This window comes from Pelmatolapia mariae, linkage group LG6 (genome assembly GCF_036321145.2).
Source record: "Pelmatolapia mariae isolate MD_Pm_ZW linkage group LG6, Pm_UMD_F_2, whole genome shotgun sequence".
Taxonomy (NCBI): Eukaryota; Metazoa; Chordata; class Actinopteri; order Cichliformes; family Cichlidae; genus Pelmatolapia; species Pelmatolapia mariae.
Genome location: NC_086232.1, coordinates 24,664,553 through 24,687,741, shown reverse-complemented (window position 1 = coordinate 24,687,741; position 23,189 = coordinate 24,664,553). Strand labels below are relative to the sequence as shown.

The 23,189-nt window shown below is 41.4% G+C and overlaps 2 protein-coding genes across 2 annotated transcripts in view; both read left to right on the top strand.

Annotated features, from left to right (window-relative positions):
- klhl5 (kelch-like family member 5) overlaps positions 1-4,056 on the top strand; it is a 35,983-nt gene extending 31,927 nt beyond the window's left edge. The window contains exon 13 of the mRNA XM_063476313.1: positions 1,624-4,056. Coding sequence (XP_063332383.1) covers positions 1,624-1,680 — 57 coding nt within the window. The 3' untranslated portion in view covers positions 1,681-4,056. The remainder of the gene's footprint in view (positions 1-1,623) is intronic.
- A 4,365-nt stretch (positions 4,057-8,421) lies between these two features.
- On the top strand, positions 8,422-22,882 carry wdr19 (WD repeat domain 19). The gene is made up of 36 exons (XM_063476312.1): positions 8,422-8,527; positions 9,537-9,628; positions 9,724-9,789; positions 9,878-10,003; positions 10,198-10,313; positions 10,416-10,531; positions 11,158-11,238; positions 11,429-11,541; positions 11,640-11,813; positions 12,094-12,164; positions 12,279-12,451; positions 12,749-12,869; positions 12,966-13,072; positions 13,171-13,287; positions 13,535-13,690; positions 13,955-14,102; positions 14,225-14,429; positions 14,836-14,995; positions 15,435-15,545; positions 15,729-15,838; positions 15,925-15,982; positions 16,303-16,449; positions 16,870-16,952; positions 17,048-17,131; positions 17,215-17,361; positions 17,826-17,950; positions 18,089-18,198; positions 18,287-18,355; positions 18,462-18,539; positions 19,992-20,088; positions 20,180-20,304; positions 21,012-21,093; positions 21,194-21,344; positions 21,450-21,573; positions 21,671-21,747; positions 22,576-22,882. Exons 1-36 carry the CDS (start codon positions 8,522-8,524, stop codon positions 22,694-22,696), a joined length of 4,047 nt encoding a protein of 1,348 aa, XP_063332382.1. The 5' UTR covers positions 8,422-8,521; the 3' UTR covers positions 22,697-22,882.
- Positions 22,883-23,189: the final 307 nt, after the last annotated feature.

Here is a 23,189-nt window from a genome sequence, read left to right as displayed (position 1 = left end):
GAGGAAATGAGTCCGTTTGTTTAAAATGATATTAGAAGAAATTACCTTGGCATTTCGGCATAAAAACCTGTCAGCTGGTTCAGGTGGTCGACTCCTGTCTGCTGCTGCACTTACAGCTTCACTGTGTTCCCCTGAAACTGTGCTGTCACCTCTTACTGATGCTCTTTAAAACACCACCTCCACCACTCGGTTATCATCGTCACTTTCTGCTCCCTGCTGGGCTCAGTGTTGATATCAACAGTGTGCATTCCCTGCAGTCACATAATAACCCATTTCCTTCAGTTCACTTTCAGGACCCGTTTAATCCAAATAACTATGATAGGTTATTTCCATCTGCAGTCAGTTTTTGTTTGGCAGTATCACTCTATTCTGGGACCTCCCTCCTATTCTGTGCATTTAAAGTTCTGGTCAAAGGTTTACGTACACACATCACTGGCCTGAGTGTTTTTTAAAGTCATTAAAGATGTATGCTATACAATCATTGCACCCTGGAACAAGAACAGAAAGAAATAACGAAATAGCCCAAAATTATCGTGGCCATGAGTGTACGTAAACTTCTGAGCACAGCTGTACACACAAGTCAAGTCACAAATAGCACGATAGGGACACTGTAGGTTGCAAAGAGGCTTGCAGAGGCAGCAGAGACTGCAGCTGAAGCATCTTAAAAGTAAGCTCTGGATGAGGTTTGATAGTAAAGCTGAAATTGGCTGCCACTGAGATCATCTATCACCACCTAATAGATCCAGACTGTGGAGAATACCACACCTAATTTGGCCTTGGAGTTGCAAGGCTGAGTCTTAACCTTAAAGCAGCCAACAAAGTCATTTCAATTCTGTTCAGCTTTTTTTTTTCTCAAGCTTTAAATTATCTCAAGTAGTCTTCATTAGTAAATTTGGCGTAGTGGTCAAGAGAGTGCACGCCTGTGTATCAGCACGTGTGTGTTATCCATCTATATGTTAACAAGGTGATTATGAACTTTTAAGTCCAACAGGATATTATCATTCCCATAGAGTCATGTTTCTAGTTTGTTCTTTGTTTTTTTCTGGTATTGACTCATGTTTTGGGTGGTAAAGTTCGAAGGTTGGTGGTTGGATTGCAGGCTGCTCCAGCCTGCATGCCAAAATATCCTTGAGCAAAATACTGACCCCTACAATCAGAACCCAAAGTGCCGATGCATTGATTGGAGTGTGATTGTGTGTGTGAATGTTAGATAAAAAGCACTTGTTAAAAAAAAAGTGCTCTTTGAGTAAGTAGATTGCTGTATAAGAATCAGTCTATTTCCCATTATTTTGGATCACTACCCTCGGGCACGGGGCAGATATTATGCTGTAGATTTATTTACAGCATTTGTACTCGAAACTGATATTTTTATTGAGCCAAAATCAATAAATTTGTTCACCCAAAAGACTAAAATGAAATTAAATAATTGCTCAAGTGAGCTGCAGACCATTTAAAAATATAGCCGTATCCCATATGTATCCAAATTTGCAGTCTTTACATTCAACATTTTCAAAATCATGAAACAATGCTTCCACAAGTCAGTAGTTTAATAATAATTTTCAGTTATATAAACAATCCACAGCTGTGACTGTGTTCCTTATGTTTTCCCTGTTGTCTTTGCAGGTAGCACCTCTGTGTCTGGGCAGGGCAGGCGCGTGCGTGGTGGCTGTCAGACTGTGAAAACACAACCTCACATAGTAGATGGCAGACTGTTCATCATATGGCTCGCAGACCCTCCTCTTTGCCACCGCCGACACTGCTGGGGACACCGAGAGGTCTTTCCGGCCACACCAGGAAACTGTTTGCAAACACTCTTCAGCAAAGACACATTTTACTCTGCGTAATGCCGACTAATCCTTCAGATTTTAGGCAGATTAGGGTTCAGGTACATGTCAGTAGCTCTCTGATAAAGTTCTCACGTCCCGATACTTTGTGCCACAGAAGTGAACTGCCAGAAATACACATGGCAGAGAGGAAATCTGCAGTGTTTATCCGAGCTCGACAGAACAGCTGTCCCACACATACCGTACGTGCGCGTGTAAATCTACACGGCTGCTTTCAGCTCCCATTTGTGCTGAGCAAAAAGGTGGAAGACAGAGCGAGATTGTCAAAACTGCCTCATCACGTTACGCTCTTCGTTTCTCCAAACAGTATCTGATGCTGTGTACTGATGCTATTTTAAGATAGTCCCTATTATTTTTATGCTGCAGTTGGCAAGTGCTCTTCTTCCCCTTGGTTTTTCCCACCGTTACCCACCGACAGATGAAAGAAAGACTTTTGACATAATCAGCACACCCTCACGAACAGCGATTCTGTGAGGAACTACAATTTTCATGCAAAAACATTTCATGCTTCATCAAATATTTCTGCGCGTATGTCTTCCATGTTGCATCAGCTCACATCTGAAGCCTCTGCAATGCTGTGGTATGAAGTTTATCTCAGCGTTTTAATTTTTTTTTTCTGCGCCAGAAGATTGTCCAACTTTTTACTTCGTTGTTTGTTTTTAACTGCCATTTTTGCACAACTCTAGGTCCATTAAGCAGGATATTTGGGTTTGAAGTGTGTGTGTGTGTGTGTGTGTGTGTGTGTGTGTGTGTGTGTGTGTGTGTGTGTGTGTGTGTGTGTGAGAGATGATAATGGTGATAACACTGTGATCCTTTGTTGATCCCTGCAGGAAAATTTTGTTTTCAATTTCCTCCAGACCACAGGGTCAGCTATTTACAGGCAGGGTCTGTTCAGCTACCGTATTTTTTCCCTCCGCTGTAGACGTTTCTTCATTTCCTGTGTGTCTGTGTGTGTCTGTGTGTGTGTTGGGTGCTCAGAAATTGCAAGGAGTATATTTTTATCTCAAATGAGAATCTTCCCCCTCTTCCCCTCACCACATCTTCAATTCCCTGCTGCTTTCTCTTCATCCCCGTTTTCCCACTTCATCACCGCACGTACACACACACACGTTTGCTTGCACCGCTTCGCTTTAGAACCCAATTTCAGGCCCAGAAAAATGAACAACAGACCATATAATGAGACCATGAATTTAATAACGTTGATTCAGCCGGTGCCGATATTTTGTTTGATGTCGAGTTCAAAGCGTTATTGGATTCGATGGTACTGCAGACAAAACATAAGAGATGAGGGGCAGACGAATGCTGTGGAACAAACTCTGTGGGTCAGGAAACGTAGGGAATGCATGGAAAGGTTCTGACAGCAGATTCCCTACCGGCACACGGCACAAAGATTTCATGCTGCATCCTTAATTGTGCATTTCCTGTCTGTTTCCTGTTGGTCATGTTGTGTGTGTGTGTGTCTGTCTGTCTGTCTGTCCAGTGCAGAGCAAGGAAACTCCTGACAGTGAGAGGCAAAACAGGCTTCCTCTCTGAACTGACAGATGTAGGGCTAATGTAGCCCCCAGGATGCACTTTACAAACACACACGGGCATATCACACGCACACAAAGACACACTTAACCACACAGCTGAAAGCCAAGCGCCCCAGGAGCCGGTGAAGACTGAAAAGCCGCCCAAATTTGCCAGCTTGACATCTAAAAAGCGGAGAAGCGAAGGCTCGCAATTCCCCACAGCCGAGCTGATGTTTATTCAAGCCTAATGCACTGCTGCATTATTCTATTTTCTCCCCCACCCTCGCTTGCTTCTTCAAACCTGCCTGGTGTTTATTTAGAGTAATTCTCTTCAGATCACAGCAGAAGAAGTGTGTCATCTCCACTGTGTCGTGTGATTTCAGCAAGAGGTTAAAAATAACATAAAACACATTCCAAATCTAACTATAACTGTATATTATGTACATAAATAAATATAAAGTCTGAATGTAGTCTTACTGCATTACGGTGTCTATATTATACACTTCCCACTGAATATGCTGGGTGTTATTGTGTTTTGTTTTTTGTAACATGAATTCAGATGATGAAGCGATGTAATAAAAGCGGTCGGTGGGAAACTGCACAGCTGCTCGTCTTTTACAAAATACATTATGTATGTACAATATATGCTGCTGTAGCTATCATTGGTCTTTTATACATTAAAGTCAAGATGTGATTTACCACTTCCCGTGGCTTTTTCCCTGCTCGACAGAGGCGTTTTAACAGCAACAGCTAATCATGTTTATGCTACAGATGTTGTAGCTGGCAGTTTGCGTTTGTCACATTCACAGTAAATGCCACTGTGGTGTAAATTTGGCTCTTATCTCTAACAGCACCCCCATCGGTGCGACTCCAGCCAAGGCCCTTTGCAGTTCAAAGGTTTCTGTGCAGGTTTTTGGCTGCTGAAGTGCAATTCTGAATGTATTTTCATGTGCCTGGAGGTTAATATGGATCCTCATTAGTTTTAAGTGCAGCTCCTCAAATGTAAAAGCTAAACACCAAACCAGAGACGCCACAGCTGTTCGAAGCAGAGTGGAACAAGTGTGCAGGGAGGAGGAATGGGGGCAGTTTATAGATATTTTAGCCTCAGGACAGTGACCAGTAGCCAAGTGATTCACTCTGATATTTATTGCAGAGGAAGCTTTAAATCATAAGTGCTTCTGACAAATGACTCCCGGTGGCGTTCAGAGATGATGCTGGTGACCTTGTCTTGCCGCCTTACTGCACCTGAGTCTATTTCCCCTGACAGCAGCAAGAGGGAGACACAAAGTGGTCTGCTTCATTCTGCATCCTACACTTGGAAATAACCGGTAAACACTTGCGTCTGTCAACATCTGCATCAACGCAGCAGCAGAATAAAGCAGATATGCTGTGCAGTCAAGCGCTTGTGAGACCCACAAAACTGTATTTTTAATTCTAGTAAAGACCCTAAAGTTTGTGGAGTCTGACTGGTGTGAGTGTGTATAAAATCCTTTATGTGGCGCCCAGTAAAAACACTATATGGCTTCAATAAAGAGCTGGAACAAACAGAAGGAAATAACATACTGTGAATTAAGAGCAAATTTTCAACCTCATTTCCTCGTCATTTTGGGGAAAACAAATGGGAAAAGGTGCGTTCATTACTGATGGTGTCATCACGGTGCTGGCACTCGTGCAATCCCTCATCCACAAACGCTGTCATCACTTTGCGGCAAACTCGATGTGTAAATTTTTACACGTGTTTGTTTTGCCTATGTTTTAATCGCAGCTTTGAGAAAGAAAGTGTATGAGTGCACTTTGTCGTGTTAACACTATCAGAATATTGATTTGCAGACTAAAAATTCATCATCGATGTTTACAAGTCAACGTCACTGTGACAGTTTTGTCACAGTTGTCGCGTTTGGAGCTTTTAAAACACTCCTGAAATTTGACTGTTTTCATATCCGTGATCACTGGGGCGACAAAAATCATCAGCTGAAGATTATGAGATGCACTAAAATAAAAAGCTCCTTAGGAGGATCTCAGTGGTTACTGACGTGGATCTGTCTACTGCCAAAACTGCCTCCTAGTATCCAACACACACACAGGGTGACTCCATCTTGCATGTGTTGTGTTTGGATTGCTCTGTATTCTGGTTGTGTGGTCTTGATAAGGGCTCACTGTATAGTCTAGGACTGATTCTCAGTTTCAAGATTGCAAGATTGTATGTAGCATGATTGCATGTAGTGCCGTAATAATGCCTTTTATCTTTTATCAGTATTAATAAATGCATATTACAGCAAAAGAGAAACGAATGTTGCCTCTTCTGAAAAATAGGATTGTCCTGCAGGGGTAGCCCGAGGTTCAGTACCAATTAACCTGCCAAAAACAGAATATTTAAGGAACTGCTCTCCTGCAAGGCTCCTGTGCTCTGCTAGACACTGAATGCCTAGAAAGTATGGAGAAATAAAATAATACCACAGGATTGACAAAAACCTCCAGGATCAGATTTTTTTAAAAGAAGAGAAAAAAAAACCTGAAAAAGAACATAAAGATATTTCAAAGTATCTTTTCAGGACAACTTGTAACACCTACATAAAACTTGCATGATTCCTGGAGGGCAGAAACATATTCATTTGGGATTTTTTTTGTGAGAGAATAAGGAGGAAGGAGCAGAAAAAAAATACTATGAGAATCTCATTTCTTCCGCAGCTGCAGCGATGGAAAGCTGAAATAGTTCACATAATAAAGGAAGTCATTTTCAGTGATTATCTGTCAGCTTTCACTATGTCATATAGACCTGCTTTCTTTATATTTTGTAAAGTGCAGCAGTTCCTTTTTTCTTTCTATTAACGCACCGCATCCTGCAAAAAAGCTCTGCTCGCATTGTCTCGTTGGCAAAAACACTTTCATTCATTTTTCATCAGTTCTTTTTTTCATCTCTCTCTGCTCTAATTTTACCATTTTGCTTGAAAATCATACAGCTGCTCCCTTCAGTGCATCTTAATGAGATCTGAGTCAGCAGGGTGTATTCTGCTTCGGCATGCCAGAGCACAGAGAGGAATATTTGTGTCACACAGCTGGCATTTCATCCCAGCTCTCTGCCTGGGTTGTACACGGATCATCAGAAGGTCATCAACATTTTCTTTCTGCCTATGGACAAAATGAGGTAACACAAGGGAGGCAGAAGTTTCTCCTAATTTATATCGGGTGGGTCATTCTGTAAAGCACTGAGAAAAGCACTGAAATTGGTTAACTTCCGAAAAGGACATCAGTGAACACCCAGAGGACAGCAGAAATGAAATGGGACAAAGATATGCAGATAGGCATGCCTGGAGAGTAGAAAGAGATGTTCTTTAAAGAAAAACTATGAAAAGCTGCCACCTGCTGGATCTGTGGTGAAAGCATGATTTCAGTTAACTTCAGGTGGGCTTGATACTTGTAACAATAATGCTGCTTGGAAAAGGTGAAAACTGGCCAGTGGTATTAATTTGTGGCGTTACTTACATTTTCTTTTTAAAGCTGCAAGTCTGTATTAAACAGTTATGCTGTGAATATCCTCACCTAAGAATCAGTACTGTTTACTGTTTGGTTAATCCAGCTATGAAGAAGTTTTTACTCTAGAGATCCAAGTCAGTGGATTTATGATGGCTGAAGCAAGTTTGTGCTTACAAGCACAGAAGTGCAAATTTTGCTTAACCTGCTTTATAGATCTGAGACTTTAATTTGTATTCGATGTTTTGTGATGTTTCGAAGGAACTGTGTGTTGCATAAAGGGATGGAACGCCTTGGTGTTCCCCCATATAAGCTGGAGAAGGTGGTTGGGGAGAGGGAGGTCTGGGCTTCTCTGTTTAGGCTACTGCCCCTACGATCCGGCCCGGATAAGCAGAAGAAGAAGAAGGATGGATGGATAATAACAATTTTTCATGCCATTTATTGCAGTTGATTGGAAAATCCTGTCAGAACTGAAATGAATTGTTTTCTCTCTCATGCTATTTGCAATGCTCACTTTCTAGCCTGTTTTTAAATAATGTATTAATTATATTCCCAGAGCAAATGAAATACAGAGAGACTTTATGTTGGGTGATTTAGCTTTGTCCATTGGTTCGACAAACTTTGAAATCATTTTGAATCTGGACAATGATTCTTGATTGCGAAGGAGATCCTTCACAAGAGATAAGGGGGAACATTTAACTTCTGTAATTTTCATTCCACTTTTAACTGTAACACCCACTCACTTGTCGAGCCCGGACTAACAAACTTATTGCTTGGACTTCATCATTACAAGATCACATGGGCAGGTAGGAAAGCAAGAACAGTCCTCATCTTATTTGTACATGTAATATAAGAAGACAATTATATAGTGGAACATCCATGATGCATATCAATATAAAATTGTCATGCCCCTAAAAGTACAGCGTATTCACGCTACTTAAATATGCTACGTCCAGATGAACAGAATCAACTTTTGGAGATTTACTTACCTTGATGATTGAGCATGCATCAAGACGTACAGCGTATTTACATTGTGAACAGGAGAACTTCCACAAATAATCCCCTATTTAAAATAACTTATAGTATAATTTGTGTGTCCTTTCATGCAAAAATGCCTGAACACCTTAAACACTACTTAAAATGACTTACTCACTATATAACATTTCTTAAAATATAATTATTTGTCTTTTCCTGTAAAGCCTTAAATTATTCCCTCTTATTTTAGTGCATCCACACCGTTTCTCGCATGCTATAATATAAAGGGCAACCAGTACATATCTGTTCCGAGATAATGCCCAGAGCATTAAAATTATTGGCTGCCAAAGGTTAAATTCACATGCGAAGAGACATATTTCAGTTCCTTCGGCTTTCTTCGGTGTCCATTATTTAGTAATCTGTGTTTTATTCTGTGTATTAAATATAGAACAAATCCATATTAAACAACACCCACTGTTAAATATGAGACCTCCTCTTTATCTTTTACATCTTCTTTTTACAGTGTTTGTTTGAAACCTGTTGATCGCTCTAATCTGTACAGAACTTCATTGGCTGCTGACTGTTGCCATGACAGCGCCAAACCGCAGACGCTTCAGAGTGAAGGATTGTGGGTAATACATACACATATCTGTAAGTCTGAGATGCTTTGAGAAGTGAATACCTGTCCTTTCCAATATTTAACGACTAAACAGCATCGCGATGAAGGTTTGTACCAATAAATTACTTTTATTTTCGTTCACTCATTCCATTCGTTCCACACGCACGCGCTTCAGTTAGCTGGATGCTAACTGCGTTTATTCACCTCCTAGAAACCAAGCGTTAGCCAAGTGTTAGCTGAAGACAGACTGAACGTCGACCAAAGTCCGCTAAAAATGTGTGTTGCGTTGTGTATTATCCAATAATCAAAAAAACAGGCTGTTTTGGCAAACATAGTCACAGTAATAATAACAAAAAGCTCTATACTCACAACTAAAATAATATTACCCATAGCACCTTTCTCCTTTGTCACCCGTCTGTTTAAACAGCGTTTTTTGTGCGTTTTTGCTAAAATATTTTAGGTTGCTGAGCTAATCTTTGTATTGATAACGCAGATATGAGTTTAGGCTAAGTTAAAATAAGTTAGTTGTCACTTTTCTGTTTTATAAGTAACTTCTGCGGGTGTATTTTGTTGCAACCAGTGCATGGGTATGTTGTACACCTAGCTATCTGGCACATGTTTTGATATAGTTTGATTAAGGAGCTTTCTAGATGATGCTTTAATATGTATTTAGAAGCAAATAAGATGAAACTGTACGTTGAAGTGGCACTCCATCAATTTAGTACTGTATGTCTCTAAGGTTGGGGCGCTAACATGAAAAAATAAATTAACTGAATTGCTAAAACTTATGCCAGAGAGAGACTTTGAACCTCTCCAAAAATTCATCCTCCCCATAGGTAAGTGGCTTTCAAGACTGTGGGGTGTGGAGAAATAGGTGAGAAATGTGAAGTGATACTAATCAATAAAACAGATTTATTTGGGGAAACAATCAGTTACCAGGTACCCTGAAAATTTTAACTTGGATACATTTTCTTGGATTTGACAACGCTACTTCAGTCTTATAGAAGATGATGAGCGACTCCCTTTTCTGGCTGTGTTATAATGCTCTTCATTTTGACCTATAAAATTGGTAGAGTGGGAAAAAACAAACCTATAAGGACATCTTTAAATCCACAGAGTGTTTTTGTGCTTGCTGAAAAAGCCTGGGCGGGATCTAACCTGCTGTACAAGTGGCAGAAAAGCCTTGGTAATTATATCGCTGTTGCAGGGTGAGTATGCCATTTTGATTAACAAAATAGCTCTGAGAAGGCTGTGTAACAGTCTGCTATTTGTCTTCGACTGAGCTGTATTTTCAATCACACAGACAGGACAACACAGTGAAAATATTTGATCGACATGGACACAAGTGGACTGAAATCAACCTTCCAGGGTAAGTGTGAGAAAATCAATTATTTAGCTGATTACCACTGAATGTTCAGGTTTTCTTAATAACTTCCTTTCTCCTCTTTCTCTGTAAGACGCTGTGTGGGGATGGACTGGGATAAGGATGGGGACATTCTGGCAGTGATAGCTGCAAAATCCAGCTCCATCTTTCTCTGGGATGCCAGTGTCAGTAAAACATCCCAGATAGACAGCGGTATGAGGTACGACCATTTCAGAGGGAGAAAATAAAACCCCATCATTCTACTACAGTTAATTGCTGAATAAGTAATGCAAGTGTTAGTCATTGCATAATTTCACTGCAAATATGTTTTTTTTCCCTGTTTCAATAGAACACTAATCTTGAAATAAGTAAAGCTAAACGTTTTGTGTTCTCATTGTTGATGGTTTCAAACAGAGATCAGATGTCTTTCATCTTGTGGTCAAAGACTAGCCCGCTGTTAGCAGTCGGAACAGTCAAAGGAAACCTGTTGATCTACAATCAGCAGACCTCACGCAAGATCCCTGTGCTGGGTAACACACAACACAACTGTATATATAATCTTGGATGGTTTAATGGTCTTTAGTCTGTTCCATAATACTGATTCTCTGCCTCCTTCTCTCTGAACTTGATAGGCAAACATAGCAAGAAGATTACCTGTGGCTGTTGGAGCTCCCAGAATCTGCTGGCTCTGGGGAGTGACGACAACACGCTGAGTATCAGCAATCATGAGGGAGACACCATCAGACAGGTAGTCAAATACAGTAGTGTGCAAAAATCTTAAACCAGCCCTCATGTCTTATAATTTTCTTTAAGAATTGTTTTCCAGTTTTTCTGAAGGTCTTTCAGAGTTTTTCTTTGGACATTTGCTGCTTTTTCACTCATTTTCACTTCAGTCTGTGCTTTGTTTGCTAAGCCATTTGATCAAGGGATCATTCAAGCATAAAGAAGGCTAGCTCAAAGTGTGAACCAGTGTTGATTCTTTACATAACAGACAGCTTAGCAAGCAGGCAATTTTAAGTTGTATCTTTACGCATTTTGTTACTATACGCCTGTGACAAAAACACATAATTTCTTTGGTTGAATCTGTGAAAAATGCCAAACATAACACAGTGTGACAAGCATAATGTAATAGTACGTAATGCACAATAATACATAATAGTATTTTTGCACCAACAAGGTGATTCCCAAAGAACTATTAACAGACCTGTTTGTTAAAGCCACATCAGAAATGGATTCAATGGAAGGGTGGATGTTAAGTAGCTATTCAGGAAACAGGGAGAAAAGGCTGAAGTACGCCAAATTAAATCTGAACTGGACTAAAAATCAGTCACAGCAAGCCTTAAGGACCGAGTGTACTTTCTGATCTTTTGCCAGACAACAGTTCGTGGTGAGCCTGCTGAAATTTACTTCTCGGTGATGAAGACGGATGAAAGGTCAGCTCAAGGAGAGAGCACAGTGAGTCTGTTTTCTGCTAGTTTCAAATTGAACCTGTACTGGAGATGAATTTTAAGAAGGTCTGTTTGAACATGACAGCTGATCTGGGATTTGCAGAAAAGTTAAAATCAATTTTTCTTATGAAGGTGATAAAAGGTTTAGGATGTCTGAAATGTGTCATGGAAAAAGTGCACGTTATTCCACCCTTCAGGTGAGTGTTTCTGTGGACAAGAAGATACTGATGCTTTTCAACATCAACGACCCTGGAAACCCAATAGAGCTAGCCTTCGAGCGCCGCTATGGAAACATTGTGTCCTACCGCTGGTATTGCATCTGTTCACACACACAACAAGCTTTGGTAATCACACTTGAGTTATTTGCAGTAAAACGTGTTCTCTCACCATCTTTGTTGCACTGTGTAGGTATGGTGATGGGTATATACTCATTGGTTTCTCCCATGGATACTTTGTGGTCATCTCCACACACATCAGGGAGATAGGATATGAGCTCTATCAGGCTCACAACCATAAAGACTGTCTCAACAGTGTGGCCATCTCCACAGCACTGAACAAGGCTGCGTCTTGTGGGGACAACAGGTACGCAAAACACCGCCACTCTTCAGAATCTTCGTGTGATGTTAAAAAAAATGTGTACTTTGTTGGGGGTTTTTGCCCCACAAAAATTCGGAGAGACAGAGAATGAGCTGTGTCACACTTATAGCTGTAAAGATGGACTCAATAGTGTGGCCATCTCACCAGCATCAAGCGAGGATGCACACAGGCTTTCAATAAAGCAGCTGGGCTGCCATTTCAGTTTTTTTGTTTTTTTTTTATTATTTGTAAATGGGAAAAATCTAACCCTGTGCTTCTGCTCCAGCATAAAAATCCACGAGCTGTCAGATCGCAAAGATATCAGCAGTATAATTCAGCTGGATGATGAGAATAAAGGTGAGGCTGTTGTTTTTGTTTTGGGGGGATTTTAGTTTGTTTTTTTTTCGCCATCCAGATAGGCCATCTTACATTCTTCAATCACTGCGGATCCTGCTGTGTCTCCTCCTACAGGTCTGGATCAGCTGAGCTGGACAGATGACGGCCAGCTGTTGGCACTTTCCACACAGAGAGGGACGCTCCATGTCTTCCTGACAAAGCTGCCCATTCTTGGCGACAGCTATGGCACCCGGCTGGCCTACCTCACCTCCTTGCTGGAGGTCACTGTCTGCAACCAGGTGGAGGAGGTAAGGACACACACAAACACACATTCTCTTATAATTATCATCAGTTATTATTCTGAAAAAACAAAAAACGGCAGAGATAGGAGAGTACTTTCTGAGGTGGCTTACTGCTGGCAACAAGATGTGAAATAAAACAAGAAAATCAGCAAAAAACAACAAACTCAAACAACTTGGATTAAAAACCAGGTTTTGTTAATAGAGTCGAGGGATTAGCAGACTCATACAGGCTCACAGCAGCCCTTAAACAGAGGAAGGATTTCTTTAAATATGTAATATGAGAATCTGTTGCTGTGTTTTCAGGAGAGTCCAGTAACGATAGAAGTGGAAGTAGAGCCCACATTCATTGCAGTGGGACCGTACCATGTGGCTGTGGGGATGAACAACAGAGCCTGGTTTTACGCCCTGGTAGACCAGGAACCAGGTGTGTCTATGTGTGTGTTTGTGTGTCCACTGAGTCAGGTTTCCAAGAGTGAATCTCTGCCCTTCTACGTCCCTGAAATGTCTCTGTTTGTCTCAGGTTTTAATAAGCTGAAGGACATCGAGTATTTAGGGACAATAGCCAGCATGTGTCTTAACTCTGACTACGCAGCTGCACTGTTTGAGGGGAAAGTCCAGCTCCATGTGGTGAGCCATCTGGTGACTGATCACCGAGCAGGTTTCATCGTTTTTTGTTTTATCTCAAGAATAAACTACAGGCCTCCGTATATGTGTTGTGTTTTTAGATTGAAGGCAAAGATCAGGACGAGAAGAAGCAGATGAAGCTTTTTCCAGATGATGACAGAAAAGGCCGCATCCTTTGCCACGCCCTCACTGCTGATTTCCTCTACTATGGCACTGATGTGAGTGCGATCAGAGAAAAAAAATCCCCTTTTTACAAAATCTACATGTCATAGTTATATGAGGGGACATCAGTATAACACTGTCAGTTATTAAATATATATTTTTTTTATCTTTAGTTTATTGTGTTTTTCTTGTCAGTCATATTTGTCCTGTTTTCACAATCCCTCCTTTCCCCCTCAGTGTTTTGTTTCGTTTGTTTGGTTTTTTGTCACTTGCTAACATCACTTGAATTTTTGTTTTTCTCAGTCTGGAAGTGTGGTGTCTGTCCTGGTGGAGGACTGGGAGACAGTGAACAGCTACAGCCATTCAGTTGGTGTGAGGAAAGTTTTCCCTGACGTTATTGGCACTCGACTGGTGTTCATCGATAACAAGAACAGCGGCTTCCTGCTCTCCCCTGCAAACGTCAGTGATTTTTAAAAGTATTAATGTTCACCTAAATAAAAAAGCATATAAAGTACCGGAGCATATTGTAGTGAAACTTTATAACTAAATATTTCACCAAGATGAATGTCACTGTGTGTAACACTTTGTGGTAGTAATAGGCAATTGAAGTGCAGTCTTTCAGCATTAATTTGGGGGCATAACTTCTTTAGAATTACAGTAACATACGTGTGTGTGTGTGTGTGTGTGTGTGTGTGCGTGTGTGTGTGTGTGTGTTCAATGCAGGCAACAGAGTCCTGCTTTGAGCTCCCCAACTTCTCACCCACCATCACAGGAGTGCTCTGGGACAACTGGCATGCAGACAGAGGGGTGTTTGTAGCCTATGATGATGACAAAGTCTACACCTACGCCCTGCATAAAACCACCATCTATGGTAGGGGGATGGCACCACATCACAGGGCAGTAATAAGAAGATCACATCAGTGCCCACATGCATTCAAATCTACTACAGGTGATATTTTTAAGTGTATTTCCTCTCTCTGTGACTCTGCTCAGGCCCACAGGTGGTGTTAGTAGGGAGCACTGCGCTCCCCTTTTCCCAGAAGCCTCTGCTCTTTTACAATGGCGAGCTGACCTGTCAAACGGCGAGTGGTAAAATCAGCGAAGTGGAGTTGAGCACACACTCATTCCTGAAGCGCACGGCGACAGACTCATCGGCAGAGCTCAGCAGGCAGCTCGCCCAGGCTCTCATGCTCAAAAGGTCAGCGATGCTGGAAACACTGAACTGTGTGTGCTCCAGGTGGAAAAGGCCTTAAAGTGATATCGCTGTTGGTTCACATTTAATGTAAGGAATGAATATGTCCTGTCTGCAGTCAGTTTTGCTTTGTGCTGCTTTGAAAGAATGTTATGAAGGAAGAGATTAAAGTTATTACTGTTATTAATTTGAAACATTTTTATCAAACTTCATTTTGATATAAAAGAAAGCATCTGAAAAAGCCACTCATCCCTTTTCACTGATTTACTTTTCTTACCCGCTTTTACATTTTCACTCAAGATAAGCAGTTTGTTAACTTACAAAATTGCAATTTTAAGGCAGCCGATGACGACTTTGATGGATGCGAGAAGAACCGTAAAGGACTTATAAATAACATAATCTTCCTGTCCAGGTTCCACGAAGCCTGGGCTCTGTGCAAGTCTGCAGGCACAAATGCAGACTGGGCAGAGTTGGGCAAAGCCTGCTTGATCCACATGGAGGTTGAGCTGGCCATCCAGGTGTACCGCATGAGTGGCAATGTCGGCATGGTGCTGTCTCTGCAGAGCATCCAGGTATACACACACGTTTTCCTGATTAGACATAGTCTCACTGAAAGTCCTCGATTCTAATGTGTTTTCATAAAATGATTTTAGCATTAGAATTTTAATATGCTATTTGGGTATGTGTTTATTTTACATTTGTTTCTGTTTTTTTAATTATGCTCACATCCCTCTGTATGTTTAGTTGTGTTGATTAATTTATGATGCCATCAACCTGCCAAGGACCACAGATGTAAAGTAGCCTGTACAGCTAAATCTGGCATATTTACTTGATAAAGCTATGCTGTCATGTTAATTAATATTCATTGTCCCTTTTAAATAAACATAAACATAATTCGTGTGTCACAGATTCTTCCTGACAGACATCGCCTTTGTCTGTTCTAATTTTAGACTGGTCCACTCGTTTCCTCTCTCATTTTCTCATAGTATTTATGTAATTCTCTCTTTCCAGGGTACAGAGGAAATGAATTTACTGGCAGGACATTTGGCCATGTTTCTGGAGGACTACAACCGGGCCCAAGACCTTTATCTGTCCTCGAGTTCCCCAGTCGCTGCTCTGGAGGTGTGTTTGCGTCTGTGTAAACATTTAAGAGACTGAAAATTGACTCCTTGCATTTTTTTATGGTGTCACATGCAGTAAAATGTTAAGATGTTCGTTACAATCATGAGATTTTACTGCATGCAGAATATCTGTAACAATAATATGGTTAATGTAGTACTGTGTCTGTGTCTTTGTGTGTATTAGATGAGAAGAGACTTGCTGCACTGGGACAGTGCTCTCATGTTAGCCAAGAGGCTAGCAGAGGATCAGATTCCCTTTATATCCAAAGAATATGCTGTTCATCTGGAATTTGTGTAAGTGTTTACACACATGGCACAGGTTTAGTACAGACCTGATTTGCCCACACTCTCATTAAATGTCTCACTCTCTCTGTTTGTAGTGGAGATTATGTTACTGCATTGGCACACTATGAAAAAGGCATGGCCCACAACAGCAAAGTAAGAGAAATCTCATGTTGACGATTCAGTTTTTTCCTTTTAAGTGATGTTTGTGACTTGGTGTTATTTTTTAAGTGTTTCATAGCTGAAAATGTCACCTAGAGTCTTATCTCCTGCGCACTTTCTCCCTGTATTTACAAAGGGGACACTTGAAGGCAGGTTGGAGGGTCGCTGTACATCAAGCACAAGTTATAGATTACAGATTATATTCTTTCTATTTGTTGCACAAGATGGCAGTTGAAGGTTCTAGTCAGAGGTGAAGGAAATAAAGCAGTTTTGTGTTTGTAGCCATTTTTCTAATTTTCCCCCTCTCTGGGAAGTTCCAGGAGCACGATGAGGCGTGCCAGGCAGGTGTGGCCAGGATGTCCATCAGGATGGGTGACATCAGGAGAGGAGCCGCTCAGGCTATCCAGCACCCGAGCAGAGTTCTCAAGAAGGAATGTGGGGCCATACTGGAGAGCATGAAGGTAGAGTCAGCCCCACATTTTTGGCAGCCATTTCCACCTAAAAAAGGATCCCTAAATTTAGTCAGTTACAGCTTGAAAACCATGTGACCAAAATAAAAAAACCTCAGGCTCCACGGATAAGGGACATCTGTGGGAATTTAAAAATATAATAATCCCTGTCCTTATTGCGAGTCCAGGGGAGATTTGACAAACTGGAGCAAAAATTGAGTGTGAGTAACTGCCTTGTTGGGGTGAGTCTCAGCTGCGTCTCTACCAATTTTATAAGCAGAAATATACACAACATATGCTGTGTATATTTTAGTCAAAGTCTGTCTTACTTTGTTTGTCAGACTTTGAAAAATGGAGACGACTGCATTTACAGATCAGAGGTGGTGTGTCTTGTTCATATCTTCATCTGTGTGTGTTTTTTCTTTATCACAGCAATACTCTGAAGCTGCTCAGCTTTATGAAAAAGGACAGTATTATGACAAAGCGGCCTCTGTCTACATTCGCTGCAAAAACTGGTGAGTCAAATATGAACAAACCCTGACTAACATATCCAATCTGCACGTTTCTCATCATCTTGGTTGGATTTTACTTTGTTTTGCTTCTTTCTCAGGACAAAGGTGGGAGAGCTGCTTCCAAACGTCTCTTCTCCCAAGATTCACTTGCAGTATGCAAAGGCCAAGGAGGCGGATGGCAAGTAGGTTGTTAGTTTGTGTACCTGTGGCTGTGATGTGTGGATCGCTGAAAGGGAACCTGACGTCCTGAGAACTGTGTGCACAGATACAAGGATGCGGCACGAGCCTACGAGAGCGCGAAGGACTGGGACAACGTAATCCGCGTGCTCCTGGACCACCTGAACAATCCAGAAGAAGCTGTTCGCATCGTCAGAGAGATGCAGAGCATCGATGGAGCGAAGATGGTTGCCAGGTAGGGTTTTACTGACCTTAAAATCCAACAAATAACTCTCACTTTTTTAACATTTACTGTAAAAGGGACAGCTTTTACAGCTTTAACAAATTAAAGGCACTGAGTGTACAAAAACATTGGCAGGACCGTGTTATTTTATTAGTGACCTCTTGAGACTGAAGGTTGCATAACTGGTGCCTGATACATTCACATTCACAAAGCTGCAACCAATGACTATTATTACTATAGATTTAGAGAATTGAATGTCTTTTAGGCCTGTAACTGTTATTAACAGGTGATGGATGACAGTTAGGAGGATCACAGTAGAAGCTGGGAGTAGCTGTGGTTCAGTGTACTTGATGTTTAAAGACTTTAAGGATTCATTCCTGTTAGGGTTGGTGCTCATTAATTTTCTGTCAGCTCTGTTTGTTTCTGCTTGGTGATTTATTTATTTTTTTCCATTTGTCTGTTTGTGTGCACCCCAGGTTCTTTCTGCGATTGAACGACTATGGCTCAGCCATCCACTTCCTGGTTTTATCCCACTGCAATGACGAAGCCTTCCAGCTGGCGCAGCAGCACGGACAGATGGAGGTCTACGCAGACATCATCGGTCAGCCTGTTTCTGGAAATGTGTTTCCCTTTTGCAGTGTTTGCTCGAGGCCTGAGCTGTTTTCTCTTTGTGTTATTCTGTTTAATTATGCATAGTTTTCACTGTTGTTTCATGGCTGGTGGGTTTTGTGTTCATCAGGCTCTGAGGCGACACAGGAGGACTATCAGAGCATCGCTCTTTACTTTGAGGGAGAGAAGAAACACCTGCAGGCTGGCAAATTCTTCCAGAAGTGTGGACAGTACAGCAGAGTAAGAGCAATGAATTCACTCATCAGTCATGTTTAGTTTTATGACTCCTGCTATTCAAACGGCTCTTTTCTTTCTGGACAACTGTCAGGCGCTGAAGCACTTCCTCTTGTGCCCTAACACCGAAGACAACCTGGCGATCGAGATGGCAATTGAGACGGTGAGAGCTGTGAGCTAAAGAGTGTGTGTGTGTGTGTGTGTGTGTGTGTGTGTGTGTGTGTGTGTGTGTGTGCGACATTTCTTTTATTGATGTGTGTGTATTCCAGGTTGGTCAGGCCAAGGACAGCTCTTTGACCAATCAGCTGATAGATTACCTGATGGGGGAAAGTGACGGCATGCCCAAGGTAACTGGATCACTAGAGCCTTTTGTTTCAGGTTGAACTCAGCAAGCATATTCTGATTATTAAATTATTGTTCTGCAGTATTTTTACTTCCTTTTCTCCCTGTGAATATATTCTTTGTAGCGCCTTCAGTGAGCAGCTGTAGTCGTGAGTTTTCTGGGTTTTGATGTAATATTAAAAAGGACCCAGAAGATTTAGACTTTCTTCACAAATGTTGTGTTTCAAGAGGTAATGGGACAGCAGATCTGTGATTAGAGAGCAGCCGGGAGTTTGTTTGACAGATTGTCTGTAGTAAGCATTACTTTGAAGGACTGAAGAAGAAGATTTTCAATACTGCTGAGGCTTTCTTGTTTTAAACTGTGTTTCTGAGACATTGTTTATCTGGAGAAAACTAGAAAAACTGCAGTTTGCCTGTAAATTGTGCCTCAGTTTTCTTAGTCAGTTTAAACTCTAAGCACTTGAGGCAGTTTTCTTATGCCTGATGGTTAAAATAGGTGAGTCTCTGCTGTAGAAAGGTGTTATTTTTTTTCCTGCAGTCAGGATGGACCATCACTTGCATAATGTCTCATGACAGTTACTGGGGAGCTAGTATGTCAGCAGATAATATTTTTGAGTGTTAAACTCTAAATAAATGAATAAATACCTGATGTTTACCTGTGTCCCCCCCCCCCCCCCCAAACTGGTACATCTGGTAACAAATGTGGCTGACTGTGTATCTGCAGGATTTTCTAAGCTTGCTGATATATCAGAGAAAATTTGCACATGAGCCATTGTTAAGAGAAAGTGGGCAAGTTTTTGCTATTTATTCTCTCATTTCTGTTTGTTAAATTTTTAGTTTAGTTTAGCTTTGCAAGATTTTTATGTGTCAGTATTTCTTGCTTTAAATTATCCACTGTCCATTTCCTAAACCATGTGTCATGTTTATTGGGAGTGACCAGGATGGACTAGATTAGAAATGATATACTGGAAATTAGTGTATCAGAGAGTTAGAGACAAGGCTGAGATGGTTTGGATGTGTGCAGAGGAGGAAGAGTGGATATACCGGACAAAGGATGTTGAAAATTGAGCTCCCAGGCAGGAGAAAATGACAGAGACCACAGAAGATGGCTCATGCATGTCGTGAATGGGGATATGCGGAGGGTTGGTGTGGCGGATGATTACGTTAGGGATTGGGTGAGAGGGACACAGATGATCTGCTGTGATGACTTGTAAAGGGAGCTGCTGAAAGAAGAATATGAAGAAAAAGAAGAAGTGGGTCCCAGGGAAGTTAGAGCTGTCCCAGCTGTCACAGGAAGCCTCTGATAGATGGGTCACCAGTCTGGCAAAGACACAACTTAAACCAGATAGTTGAAAGGAATTCTGCAGCTATTACTGTTTTATGCAAATAGAGCCCTGAGTAAATTTGAGAGGGAAACTTTTTAAATCTATTAGTTCATGTTTCTCTTTTCCTCCCAGGATGCAAAGTACCTGTTCCGGCTGTATATGGCCCTGCAGCAGTACAGGGAGGCAGCTCGCACTGCCATCATCATCGCCAGAGAAGAGCAGTGTGCAGGTGCAAACAGATTCACACAAACATATTTATGTGTGGGCAGCAACAGCACAATAAAACATGCTTACTTCCAATCGTTTGTGTGTTCCCAAAGGGAACTACCGTAATGCCCACGACGTGCTGTTCAGCATGTACACAGAGCTGCAGGCTCAGAAGATTAAGATCCCTGCTGAGATGGCCACCAATCTGATGATCCTCCACTCCTACTTACTGGTCAAGGTGAGTAGAGCACACGTCATGCAGCTGCGCGGATGGTCTGCAATTTTTGTCTTTTTGGACAATTGTAAATTTAAAGCTGAGGATAGAAAAACAACAGGAAATGAAAGACTTTACTGTAATACAGAGTAAACCCCAATAATCAGACGATGTCCTTTGAGTAAGCATTTGGTGAGAGTGGGAATTAAAAACTCCCTTTTAACAGGAAGAAACCATAACCAGGCTCAGGGAGGGGCAGCTGTCTGCCTTAAAGGGTGGGAGGGTTAGGATAAAAGGATTTTGAGCATGTCCTAATTAAAAGATTTTAGTAGTTGTTCCAGATGGAGGCGGAGTCGAAGGCTGGCCATTATCGACAGGGTCGACTGTGTTGTTTACATATAAAACTACAAATACAGGCTTATTTCTTACCTCTGTGGGTCCATCAAAGGGTCCTGGACTGTTTGACTCTTAAAACTATGGTTTGACCTTTTCAGCACGATCCTGCTATTTCCAAAGTATAAGAATTACATTCTGTATGTTCTATTACTGTCACCTACAGTGTACTGTATTTCAGTAGTCTTTTTAAGGTAACAAATTGTGCTCAACATATTAGCCTGCAGTTATCAACATTGCAGATGTGGATAAGTTTCAAACAAAGTGCTCCTGATATCGTCAGAGCTCACACAAGCACCTTTTTGACTCCTGCTTCTCATTGTTGTTGTTACATTTAGATTCATGTAAAGAGAGGAGACCATTTAAAGGGGGCACGGATGCTCATCCGCGTCAGCAACAACATCAGCAAGTTTCCTGCACGTGAGTCAACTCGTCAGTCTGATTCACATCATGGCTGATAAAACCTAAACGCTGGTGAAAAGCCACAAACTCATCGGTGTGTGTGTTTGCGTGTGGGTAGATGTTGTTCCCATTCTGACGTCAGCAGTAATCGAATGTCACCGCGCCGGATTGAAGAACTCGGCCTTCAGCTTCGCTGCCATGTTGATGAGACCGGAGTATCGAAATGACATCGACCCAAAGTACAGGAAGAAGATTGAGGCGATGGTTCGGTGAGTCCGTGTGATCCTTACACTCTTCATCCATCCTCTGCTTTATCATCTCCTCTTGCCCATTCTGCCCCTGACTCCTCATTTTAATTCCCATCTGCACCTTAGTCGCCCGGATAAGTCGGAGCTGGAGGAGGAAACTACTCCGTGTCCCTTCTGTGGCTTCCAGCTGCCGCAGAACGAACTGCTGTGCATTTCCTGCAAAAACAACCTGCCCTACTGCATCGCCACGGTACACAGGACGGCTCGCTCACACACTGTGATGCTCTTTACCAAGACAGACCTGTATACTCTTCATCTGATTCTCGATCCATCTGCTTCTTCCTCAGGGTCGTCACATGCTGAAAGAGGACTGGTCCATCTGTCCTCATTGTGAATTCCCTGCACTGTACTCACAGTTCATCCTGTAAGTGGCACACTCGCATCTAAAACCATAAAACCAGGCATGACATAGTGAGCAGTTCACCAGCAGTGGGTGAACTGGTTTCCCTGTTGACTATTTTTGAACATGACGGAGTCAAGTTTGTTTTTTGTTATTTTGCCAAAAGACAAAAGTTATATTTTTATTGGAGCGCTGAATACTTTTCCACCTTTATCAGTAATCTTTGTGTTCACTTTAAGAGGAAGCTTCTCTTATTTTAAACATTAGAGTGTGTTTCATGTCAAAACTGGTCTCACCTCCTGAGAGTGAAGCCATCTACACTGTCAGCATTTCATTGATGTTTAACAGTCTGATTCATACGGGACAGACTCGGCGTTGTATTTCCAGTTTTGATGCGTAAAAAATCATAAAAATCTAAAGTGTGTTTTTAAATTGTTTATGTTACGATCTAACAAATTGAAATTTAAGACGATCCATAACAAATGGTGGGTAATATAAAGTTTTTACCGAGTTCCTTGATCTTCACCTGATTCTCCCCCAAATTAAATGAGCTCGAGCTGTTGTTGGCATCTACATCGCATTTGCAGAACAGCACGTAAAACCATTGAATGGTCACTTTGTTATTCTAGTTTATGTGATAGAAATTCAGTTTTCAACGCCCCTTTTATAACAACTTTTTATCTTTGCACACAAACAGGAAAAACCCATTTAACCACTTCACCATGTCTTTGTGCTAAATAATGTTATAAGTCCCCTGGCTGTATTCTTTCTCACTAAAGAGAGGCAGTGTAATTAACTAGTGTAATTAATAGAAATTTTAAATGTTCACGTGTAAACTGAACTTTGTTCCAGGTTGCTGGAGAGGGAGACATCGTGTCCCATGTGTTCTGAGAGTCTGAGTGCCAGTCAGGTGAAAGAGATCTCCGACTGTTCAAAATACATGCAGACCTACGAACCCGATGAAACCCAATAAAAGTACAACAGACATCAACCAGAGGGGGTGTGTGGGTGTGTGTGTGTGTGTGTGCATAAATATATAAAGATGTCCAAATTTCCCATTTGTTTCTCATTTTAAATATGGTAGTCCAGTTAGTTTGGGGGAGGGGTCAGTAAATGTTCTGTATTCATGTTTCTAACAAAATGTATTTTCAATAAAAATGTCAGTTTTTTTTATTATTAAGAAATTCTATTTTATCATCATTGGTATCAAAAGTATGCAACGAGCTCATTTCCAGAGCTCAAGCTGAAACACTGAGATGTCTTTGTGTCTCTTTCAAATTATAATCAGTCACTGCAGTACAACGATACACCGAGGAGAGTGGAAGACGTTTGCGCTCATCATTATTCAAATTTCACCTCTCCTCTGGGTTACTGTCTGAGGTTACTTCAGATTTTCTTTCAATTATCATCCATCTAATTCTTGTTCAGGGCTCTGCGAGGCAGATGTTGTATAGAACTTGGGCCAC

Bases quoted from the DNA above. Each gene is read 5' to 3' on its own strand.
- wdr19 (XM_063476312.1), top strand. The intron at 18,199-18,286 runs GTAAGAGCAATG...GACAACTGTCAG, and splicing joins AGTGTGGACAGTACAGCAGA to GCGCTGAAGCACTTCCTCTT. The intron at 21,748-22,575 runs GTAAGTGGCACA...ACTTTGTTCCAG, and splicing joins CTGTACTCACAGTTCATCCT to GTTGCTGGAGAGGGAGACAT.